This window comes from Habropoda laboriosa, unplaced genomic scaffold (assembly GCF_001263275.1).
Source record: "Habropoda laboriosa isolate 0110345459 unplaced genomic scaffold, ASM126327v1 scaffold36, whole genome shotgun sequence".
NCBI classification, from domain to species: domain Eukaryota; kingdom Metazoa; phylum Arthropoda; class Insecta; order Hymenoptera; family Apidae; genus Habropoda; species Habropoda laboriosa.
In genome coordinates, this window is record NW_017100155.1 from 1,435,208 (window position 1) to 1,446,627 (window position 11,420).

Below are 11,420 nucleotides of genomic sequence, written 5' to 3' on the forward strand. Positions count from 1 at the left end.
ATTTCTTCAATATTTTTCTCATATACTTCTTGCAACATGCTGAAACGCAGGATGAAACGAACAATTCCGAATATTTCACGGTGAAAATTAGAAATAGAAGGAAACCTCTCTGTTTCGAAATTAAAGAGAAGAAATAAATTATTTAATATTTGAAGTCGCGAAGATTATTAGCGTGTATTAGGAAGCTAAAGAAATTTGCCTCAAACTTTCGAGCAATTCTTAATATTTCGTTGCACAAATTGTTACTATATCATCTCAAATAGAAGAAGGAAACTTCTTTGTTAACCATCGAAATTAAAGAGAAGAAATAAATTCAATATTTGAAGCATATGACAATTTGTCACGAAGCCTATTAGTGTGTATTACGAAGAAATTTAAGGGCACAATATTGCAAATATCGAAAAATATTCGCACACTACGTCATTCACAGAAATCATCGCTGCTTCGTTTAGCGCAAGGCCAAGAAATTCGTGTTTTCATCAGAGAGAAGCTACTTTAGGTATATATTCTGCAACTTTTAATCGCAAAAACGATCACCGTGTTACGTTCTAACGCGGGGCCAAGGAATCTGTATTTTCGTAAGGGGAATAAATTGTCTCACGCGTGATATTTCAAAATTCGTATCCACATGTTAAATCAATATTTTTCACCTCGGAGGAAAATACGATAGCAGTTGCGTAGGTATAAAAGCTACAATACATCTACGCGGTGCTACGTGCGATTTCCAGTACATTCTGGTCTAATTTCGTCTAGGCACGTGGTATTTGTATAGTCACAAAATTCTGTTTACGAGATACGTGTAGGAGCAGCGTCGAAGCCGCGGAGGTATCATCATCGTCCATAAGACGGTATGTGCCTCGTTTGGTTTTATAGACGCCGCGAAAATTTATGAACGTATCTGGTGAGTAACGCGCCGCGCGGCCAAGAAATTTCCATCGAGTGGCTTGTTTAAAGCTTCATAGATCCCGTTTTTTAACTTCTGCGACTTTGCCGAAACTTTCTCTCTCACCCCGTGCCTCGAGGAATATTTTTCTCCCCCGGAGAAAGCCTCGGGAACTTTCGAAATTACTAATAAAAAAATGACGCGCGCGCGGCGGCCATACCAATCAAAACTTTTCGAAACGCGTCCGCGAACTTTATGAAAATTTCGAAGGCTGCCGGTGTTAACCGAAACTTGTTCGCGTCCCTTTCGCGAATTTAAACTTGTAAAATGGTTAGAAAAATTTTAGAAACGTCGTATATATTCGTTTTAGAAAATTGCCATACGCGGAATGTTTCGCTGCGTATGAACTCCGGTTACAGTTTCATTTTTGTTCAGAAATGGGGGAAAGATCAAAGGAAAAGCGTTGAAACGAACCTGTCTCTTTCTCTACGACACTAATTTCCTTCGCACTGATGTCATCGATCTTGTTCGAGGAATCGGTCTCATCGTAAAACGCACTGTCGTTCAAGTTTTCACAACACGTTGACACGTTCAGACGATCCAAACCAACGATCAAAGCTGTTTCTATGATGTCGCTTGGCTCGCGTGTCTTCCTCACAGCGACAAAAGTCTCCCAAACTTTCCCGGCCAGCGAGCCTTTACTCATGTGCGGCACTACCGTTCTCTGCTTGATCGTTTTCAGCTTCGTCTTCTTCGCAACTTTATCTTTGCTAACTTTCTCGAGCACCACCGCCGAACCTAGTCCGATCGATATATCTTTCTAGCTTCTCCTCACAATCGACTATTTCGAATTCACTTGGAACTCGAACAATCTCCATTTATATTTAACAACGACAGCTAATCGATATCTTCCAATTATTAAGTTACACTACTTAGGTAACGATAATTTGCAAAAAAGAGAGATACAGAAAATATTGTAATTTATTGCTTCGATAAACATCGCGAAATTTAAAAAATCATTTAACCATTAAAAAAGGGGCTACAGCAGATGACACGTCAAATAATTTAACAAAATTTCTATGTTAACAAGTTATACTCGAATTCATACAAAATTATTCACAATTTACACATTCAAGTTTCCAGGATAAACTTGACCAATTATGTCCGTATTTCACCACGAACGTCGCGATAAGATACGGAACGGTGATAACGAGAGTCGAAATATTCAATCACTAGAAGAATGTACTATAATTAGGTAGAAAAGTTTAAACAACTGCACTATTAAGATAAAACAACGCGTCTACAGAGGAGGTTTTTCGATCCAAGCGAATTACTTAGATATTCACGCGATCTTTACCATCACCCTTCAGCTTCCGATTCAATCTGTTCCTGCATCTCTCCGAGGAGAACCTGAAGCTAGCAAAGCCAGCTATCAGGGGCGAGGGGTTGGTGGCCGTTGGGTAAGGGTTGCAGTCCGGTTCCCCCTCCAAGGGATCACGCAACTGTTGCACCTCGACCATGTGCACACCTCGATGCTCCACCACCGAGAGGAAAATCTAAATCGGGGCGGTTTCTCTACTTCTCGCGGCAACAACCGAACTGACACTAATTTCCCTCGAACCAGCTCTCGCTTCTTTTCCGCGGAGACTGCCGTTCGTTTCCGGTTAGACCCCACCAGATCGCTCCCCCGCTCGTTTCACAACCACGTTCGTGCGTACACATACACCGATGTACAGGGTGTGCGTGTAATCCTGATTTTCGAAGCCCTCCGGTCTAACCCTCGAGCAACATCAAGGACGATCTTCGCGTTCGAGATATTGATATACTTAAAGTCCCTCTTAAAGGGTAGCTGCTTTTGCCCCGTTTCTCTCCAATCTCTCTGTCTAATTTTGCGGCACGAAAAGATACCACTTGTCAGATTCCGCTTTGTTCTGTTTGTCTACGTTGCCTTCAACCAGCGAACACGCCGCTGCTGATAAAGAGTGTGGTTATTGAAGAACTCTTTATGAGCTCGTTCAACACTTTTTCCGCCGTTTTATTATCCGCGTATTCGTTGATTTTACAAAGAAAGTTCTTTTGGAGAAATTAATTTTTGTAATATATACCGGTTTTTTTTTTGAATATTAAATAAGTGCTTATGTGTTATGAAATTGTGAAAACAGAAATGTTACAATTTTATTATTTATATTTTTATGTGAGTAATTAATGTTGGATTGTAAAAATTAATAAGATACGAATAGATTATTTAAAAAATTTGATGAATATTGATAGTGTAACTTTTATGTGAATTAAGTGAAATAATAGTGTTCAGTCTTTGTATGCAGTTTAGAAAACGTATATTAAAAGTAAAAATTTTTAAGGTTTTTTTTTTTTTATATATTGTAGTTAAATTTATTCGATAGCAAATTATCGATACACCCTGTGTATGAAGACCAATCTATGTTACTCAGATTCTAGACCTCTTTTCGTGGTTTCCTCTCCTCCGTTCTTCCTTCCTTCCTTCCTCTCTCTACACAACACGTTTTGCGAAACTTCCTTATCGGGAAGCGCGATTATTGTAACAGCACTGTTCGATAAAAACCACCTACACCAGCTGCTTCAAGCGTATGAACCATCGATTACGCCTTTCAACATTGACACTGCTCGCTTTGATCTTTTGTTTTAAACAATTGTACAGTTATTTAGGAACACAACAAATATTCCTATTAATATTTATGGTGTTGTAGAATTTTATAAAATTAATACTTTTAATTATCACTATAGAAATAGGATGAGCTTTAGTATTTTTGTATGTTGATACATTTTTTCAAAATCTGCATCATATTTTGACGAAAAAGTCTTATCAGGACAATACACTATTCACACAAAAGACTGAGAAGAGGATGTGTTGATAAAGAACCACTGAGAACCATATAAACAATTTTCTGGAATATTTCGCATGGAAATATTGCACGGTTATAAAAACACTTTTCACCACTGGTTCACATTTACAAATATTTTTCGGCGAAAATTTAAGTAAAGAATTATTTTTTAATATTAAATGCCTCCAATGAGAGGAACACTCGTAACAATGGCTGACGTGACCTACGTTCGTCAAGGAACGGCTCGTTCGAAATGAAGACAGTAAAGTTCCAGATAGTGGATAACATGAACAAAAAGGAAAAAAAGTATACGAGCAACAGTTACGTAGTTAAACAAGTATGCGTAATTGCAAGCTACTACGACAATGCAACGTGTAACAAAACATTGCAGACTAGTGTGCCAATTGTGACAAAAAAAAAATACATTTAAAGAAAAATTAATGTCCTTCTTTAATTGAATTAAGTAAATGTAAAATTAGACTTATTTAAAGTCGAATAAAATTTGTCGTAAATTTCACCGATAGACTGAATAAGAACCTCTTTAATATTTAAACATTATATTCATTTAGTATCGAAAAAATTACACCTGTGATGGCCTTGTTAATAAATTCTACTAAATTTGAGATGATTTATATTTAACAACAAAGCTAAAACGGTAAATAACACAAAACTGTAGATTTTGTTCTGAGAAATATGCTAAAATTAATGGCATTTGGCGAGCTATCGCACTATACAAGTAACGAACTGATTAACATGGATGAACGTATTCTTATCTTATACAGAAAGTTAAAAAAAAGGAAGATGTTTGTTGCTTACTGGTCATGTGAGCTAATGAATTTATGTGCTACCATGTCATTTAAAAACAAGAACATTTAAAAATTGCCACAATAAATTTTATATGAGAAAAAGCAATACATATTATTTTAAGATATGTAAAATGTCAAAGCTTATTGATATTTTCTGTGGAATCGTAAATATTGGAAAACAAAACACAGTCACATAAACTTTGTACATAACAAGGATTGCGTAAATAATAAATCAAAGTTAATGCAGTAACATGCATAATTTTTAAAAAATTTATGTATTCGATATATTATTATTACTTCAATGCGAATTTTTTAATAAAAAGAAAACAAAATCAAAACACTTATTGGAATATTAAAAAAATAGATTTTTCTAGTACTAAATATATTCTTCCATTGTATAATGTAAAACCAAATTGTACATAACATCTTCTACTCGAAATATTGCAATCGGTGGACTTACCATTTTCTCCATCAGTCAGTGCACCAGTATCTTCTTCACTCCTTTTAATTTTGTCAACTGTAACAATAAAATATTCCATATTATAAAAATGAATGGTCAAAAATACACACAAAATATTAACATATATATACATATTAGAGACAATAAGGTAAAATTTAAAAACTGCACAGTATAATACAATAATTAAATCTCTTACTATGAAGCATATGATTTTGAGAGTGATGGTGATGATGTGATGATGGAGGTTTCCTTTCGGGCCTGATACGTTCCATCAATTTGCTTATACGATCATTTCCTCTTTCCTTTCGAACCAATGGGCCGGGGCAATTTTCTTCTACTACACGAACACACTGACGATGGACACTCAGAGAACAATCTGTAATAAAAGCAAGGGGTTTTCCTAAATCATATTTTTCGGTACTGTATTTAGGGTTATGCATGATGAAATTTTAATTAAATCTTTTTATTAATTAAAAACTTATTAATAACGTGACATACCACTACATAAATATCCTTGAGGTCCAATTCCGCCAATGATAAGTTGACAATGATTACAATAAGTAATAGTAAAGTACTGATGAGCTACAAAATGATGACCCCTGATTGTCATTTTTCTTGTCTTTCCCGTAAGCAAACGCGCTTTAAGATTTGACTTATCTTTTGCGACAAAAGTAGGTACTCGGTCAAGTGATACTGGTCGGACTTGGAAAATTTTTGTTAATATCGTTGCCAAACCAGCTGCTGTTGTAAATTGTCGCAAATCTACCTGTTCTTTTTCTATATCTTCTCTGAAACATTACATGAATAATAATATAATATTAAATATCGTTAAAAGTTTAAAATTCATATTGTATACATTTTTTTGATTAATGGACTTACAAATAAGGCTCCATCTTAGGTAAGAGGTATGTTTCTATGATTTTTGTTTCTCGCGCCTTGTCAGATGCACTTTCATCCAATTGAGCGTCGCTTGGACCGAATAACGTACCTAATCCAGCAGTTCTCTTTTGTTGAAAGTCTGCAAGTTGCTCGTTCAGTTCTTCCTTTGCTCGTGTACGAGCTTTCCAGAAAATCTAACAGAGAAGCAATATTTCATATAATCATACCAAACACACAATTAGCGTATAATGAAATACATACTTTTCGTAGAATCTCTTCTTTGTCAGATTCTTTCAAAAGAACATCGTCTATTTCATGTGCTACGTTTTCGTCTACATTATGCAGACGAAGAGGCTGCATAAAACAATTTCCAATTAAATACATTGTTTACACATACGTATGTCAAAAAAGATATACTTTTTTAAATTACTTACTGCACCAGGTACTAAAAAACTAGAATGAATTTCATATGCCCACTTTCTCATCTCTTTTGCATTGCCTTCTTTGTACAGATCCGTTACTAAATAGAACAACTAAAATGATATGAATAATTATAGAAAAATTTAAATAACGATAATATATATCTCAAAAAATTACTATAATGTATCATACAATACGTACCAGACTGGAGGGATCACTGTTTGATAAAACGTAATTAATAAATACAGCAAGATGTGCATGATGTCCCCATAATCGAGACAAAGATTTAAATGGGCCGTGATCTTCTAACTGCCCCTACAATAACAATTCATTAGACTTAGATATCAACATGAATTGTTTCATTAAGAAGGAAAATCAAATTTATAAAACTCACAACTTCTTGATCACTCATATCATCATCTTCCATTGACATGATTGGCTGCTGTAATGTTAGCAATCCAGGAATGCTTTCATTTAATATCATCTGCAAGAAAAAAATATATAAATAACTATGATGATAGTCTATTTAAAAAATTTACGTTTTGGAAAAGACTTACATCATTTATAGTAGAGCTAGAGGTATCATTTCCTGGACTAGCAACTGGATATGGTGGAGGTGGAGTTCCTGGAGGGGTGATATGAGTTAATTCATCTATATCAATGTCGCTATGCCTAACATGCCTTGGAGGAGAAAGATCATTCATTGATTCTGATGCTATTAAACGTCTACTAGCATCTGATGGAGAAATAGTTGTTGTTCCTAGTTGTTCTGGACTGGATTTTGTTCGTTGATGCTTATTGAGTGAATTTGAGGAACCCAAATTTGCACCCTGTGAAAGCTATAAAGAAATTAAATACTTATTTAATAAACAATAAATAATAACTGAAGAATTGTTAACAATAGTTTATTAAATAGAAAGACAAAGTAAAATATTGTGCAATTCATTATGCAAGAGTATAATAAGATATATTTATGCATGTCATCACTAAATTTTACACATATAATATAAGAACTGTTAAACATTGCAATTACAATAATTAAAATGAAACAAATGTTTATCAAACAGGTGTTCAGAAGTACATACTGAATGACCATAAATTTTTATTAAATCACAGGAACCATACTTCAGTGCACATCACAACCATACTTAAAATACACGACTTAATAAAATGTATTATTCAAGCATCAACACTTCAGTAAACAAGCACTGCTTCTGCAATATATAACGTTTGACATGAGTTTTTGGTATAGCTGCACATAAAATAAGGGCACTTGTCAAAGAAGCATAACAAAGTATTAATGTAACATAGGTATTTATTGTTTATGATGATTATTGATGAAATATATGAAATGAAATAAATATAAAGATAAAATTGATAAAATATCTTTAAAAATATAAAAATTATGAAACTGTTCAATGAATACATATGAGTTAATTGTAAAAGTATACACATTATCATGTGATACTTTCCTTTTACCATGCATTTATATAAATTACTTATTTAATGACTTAGCGATTAGACTACTTACAGAGTTAGGTATGCCATGACTGGTGGTTGAGGGCGTTAAATGAGTCAACAGATGACGCTCCAGCTCCAACTGGGCTACGTTGTGCGTATTTGTAGTAGGCGGAGGTCTGGGAGGCAATGGTGGTGGAGACAGGCTTTGCATGGACAAGGATTTACGAGATGGTAGAGGCGGTGGTACATCACCACTACTCAAGGGTGAATAATAACCCGGGGAACACGAGGTGTTTGTTACCAACGAGCAAAGCTGTAAGACACAACAAAAGCTGGTTAGATAAAGTTAGCGAAAGCTTAAATACATCCCTATATGACTGAATTTGAAAAGTTCAATTATGATGCAAGCACACATTGTATAACAATTGTACTTGTACAGTTCAAAAAGGTACATGTACAGAAGCAGAATGTGGGTTTTGTCATTTCTCATTGTTTACCATTGTGTTCTATAAGCTATTAATATACACATCAAAAGTTATCAAACTACTATATAATCAACAATAAAACTTATATTCATACTTTGATCATTATGCTTTCTATTTATAGAAATAAACGTCTTAATAATATCATGCCGAGCAACTATTTGGTACACTGAACAGCATTAACTGGAACTGTCAAACACTGAGATAAAAGCAAGGCACAAGTAAATATGTAGGGATAGAAGAAATGTTAATGAATATAAGCGTTAAAACAAACTCACGTATATACGAAGAAGATTATGAATCATAACATAATATTTGTGATATAATATATATGAACTAGTTTACTGGTACAAAATTGATGCAGGACATTAGTGCAATAAATAGAAATTTTCAAAACAATTTGAGCATCTCGCTAAAGCACGCCACGAAGACAAAAATTCAGACCTGTTCATTGGTAGTAATTGCAGCTAGCTGTTCGTGCAGGGTGCGCACTCTCCTTTCTGCGCCCGCCAATTCTGCTTGTAGTGCTACAACGTTAACATTACCACTACCAGTACTGGCTTTAGCAAGTTCGCTACGAAGCTTATCAACGTAACTTTGTTCCTTCTCCAACATAAGCTGGAATGTATGAACGCGCTGAGTTTCCAGTTGTCGCTTTTTCTCGTGCTAAAACACATTAAAAGATATACGAAATTAATTTAAAACTGTAATACTTTAGACTTTTGAACATTATATTTGTCAGAAAGTTCTAAAGACCAGTATTTAGCAATTCTCACACAATATTTACTTTCATACCTATTCTTATATACATCATTAATAACACTACATAATAATCAATAAAACTAATATAAAAAGATAAAACAATTGATTTACCATGTTTGCAAGAAATTTTACTAACACATTTTTTTCAAGAGTTACTTGGAAAAAAAAATGAAGCAGCATTGAAATATTACTTTATTCGCAAAGTCAAAAATATGCATATATAACTATATCACAATGTTAACATGATCTGAATTACTAATTTAATCATACATAATAATTACTTACAATTAAATAATCAAATACACTTTCAATAATCGTTGCAAAGGAAAAAGAAAAAGCAAGAACTACAAAACTAAAATAAGAATATCAGGAAAACTTAAAAAAAAGTAAATATCATATATTGCTATAGCCAAAAAACAAACTCATTCATATTTCACATCATGAGATGTAAACGTACACTTTGATTACATAAAAAGATAGCAATATATTCTACTTAATAAAACAAATAATATCTTATCTTCCTCTTCTTTCTTTCACAAAACATTTTGGCTTACATCAACAGGTTGAGGCCCCGTGATACGTGCATTACACGGTGCGCCGGCTGCTGGAGCAGTCGACGCCCTGTGCAGAGAGGTTGCCGGCTGTGAGGGTGATACCATGGTAGTACCGGCTGATAGACTGACTGGTCGCTGATACTGCCCACCCGCCAGACCAACCTGTAGCCCCGTGGACGTCGTCGCCGCGCTGCTCGTCGCAACTGGCTTCTTCTGCACAGTCAGTGCCACATGCGTCGAAGCTGCAACAAGAGTTCAAGGACGATGATTAGTCACCTTTCGCATACCTTCACCGGTCCTTCCCCCGCGTTTGACCCTCCACCTCTTTCTTTTGAGAACTGCTCCAACGGTCACCACTTGTATTTTCTTTTAAAACGATTCAGACTTCTCTCTTCTCAGTTTCTACGCGCTCCTATGCGTAATCTACGTGTATACAACACCAAGTATCTCAAATTCTCTCACGAAATTTTCTTAGTTCAAATTTACATAATTTGCTAATTATTATACATCGTTTCTTTTTTTTTTTAATTTTAACACATTTTTACGTGCATGCGAATTGTGTTTGTTCAATGTATTTTTGTTTCGTTGAACGTTCGATAAACGATCATGTGATCCGGAAAGTCCGAGTTTCGTATAAGTTGTTCGGTCAACAAAACGTTCATTAAGAAATTGCAAAGTGATAAGGCACATATGCAGTACCGTATCGCTGATAACTCCAGCTATGCCCGTGTGTTTATATGAGAATGTAAAGCATTAAAATTGTTGAAATTTATCGATGACGAATTCTTTGTGAATCTTAAAATACGGTTCTAAACATAACGCGTAAAACTTCGAATACCTGATCATACAAAAAAAAAAGAGAATTGTGAAATGCATTCGGCGTTATGTCATAACCAGAAGTGCTTTAAAAAAAAACAAACAGAAAAATATTTACATGCAATTAGTTAGGAACTACTAAATCCAAGTTTCTCTTATATCGTTAATGACTCATTCATACGTTCAGATAAAACATATGACGTCATTCCTTTTTTCCAATTCTAGAAATACGTAGTCAAGCTGAAAAGTTTGTCGATGAAAATTCGCATGGAAAATCACACGGTACGAAAATTTGCAATTTTTACCATCAGCCGATATTTTCGAAAACACGTATCTCGAAGTTGTTGCCTAAACACAAAATCACTCGGAGAATGCGAGAAATTTCAAGAATGTTTGCATTTTTAAGGAGCGTTGGGTAAAACAACGTTGACGTTACTCAAGAAAATTTCGTATACTCGAACGGCACACAGTTTACAAAATGAACAAAATATTTGTCACAACGAAGAAAGCAAAATTTCAACGAACAACAATCCCATATACATCGTAATGGTTAAATTACATAATTGCGAGCATCGTAAACGTTCTAGAAACAGCTGAAAATACCGGAGTACGGTTTCGCACGAGCTTTCTTCCAAGCTTGCCTCAGGTCGTACGTGGATCGCGTCTTCATATAGACACAGGTCGAGATGAACGCGTCTCGAAACAATTAATCGATTATCTCGAATAAATTTCGTCCTGGTGGTATCGAGCTTTTTTTTTCAAATTTCACGACAACACCACGTGCATTTAGAGCCGTGTCGTCTGCGAAACTGCGTAAAACGATCGGCGACCGAGGCGATCCGGGGAGTAATAAGACATTCGTACTGAGAAACTTGGCCCCAGGTGTGTGTATTAATATGAATGACGAGATTCTTATGTTTACACGCGCGTACGACTAATCTTCGATATATGACCAGGCCTCGTCATTTGACTATACGCTGCACAACACCTTGGCAAACCCATTCTAATATTATCATTCGCTTTTCAAACGTGAACA

At 35.0% G+C, this 11,420-nt stretch overlaps 1 protein-coding gene across 4 annotated transcripts in view; it reads right to left on the minus strand.

Annotated features, from left to right (window-relative positions):
* The window catches only part of LOC108576379 (rho guanine nucleotide exchange factor 11), a 43,611-nt gene that overhangs the window by 20,527 nt on the left and 11,664 nt on the right, over positions 1 to 11,420 (minus strand). For 3 of the 4 annotated variants that reach the window (XM_017939373.1, XM_017939364.1, XM_017939356.1), the window contains exons 5-16: positions 9,569 to 9,810; positions 8,697 to 8,918; positions 7,841 to 8,083; positions 6,867 to 7,148; positions 6,704 to 6,793; positions 6,511 to 6,624; positions 6,324 to 6,422; positions 6,151 to 6,243; positions 5,890 to 6,083; positions 5,509 to 5,798; positions 5,207 to 5,386; positions 5,011 to 5,067 (exon numbers count right to left, since the gene is read on the minus strand). In XM_017939373.1, the coding sequence (XP_017794862.1) occupies positions 5,011 to 5,067; positions 5,207 to 5,386; positions 5,509 to 5,798; positions 5,890 to 6,083; positions 6,151 to 6,243; positions 6,324 to 6,422; positions 6,511 to 6,624; positions 6,704 to 6,793; positions 6,867 to 7,148; positions 7,841 to 8,083; positions 8,697 to 8,918; positions 9,569 to 9,810 (2,106 nt within the window). The remainder of the gene's footprint in view (positions 1 to 5,010; positions 5,068 to 5,206; positions 5,387 to 5,508; positions 5,799 to 5,889; positions 6,084 to 6,150; positions 6,244 to 6,323; positions 6,423 to 6,510; positions 6,625 to 6,703; positions 6,794 to 6,866; positions 7,149 to 7,840; positions 8,084 to 8,696; positions 8,919 to 9,568; positions 9,811 to 11,420) is intronic. The other variant, XM_017939382.1, reaches the window with a different exon arrangement.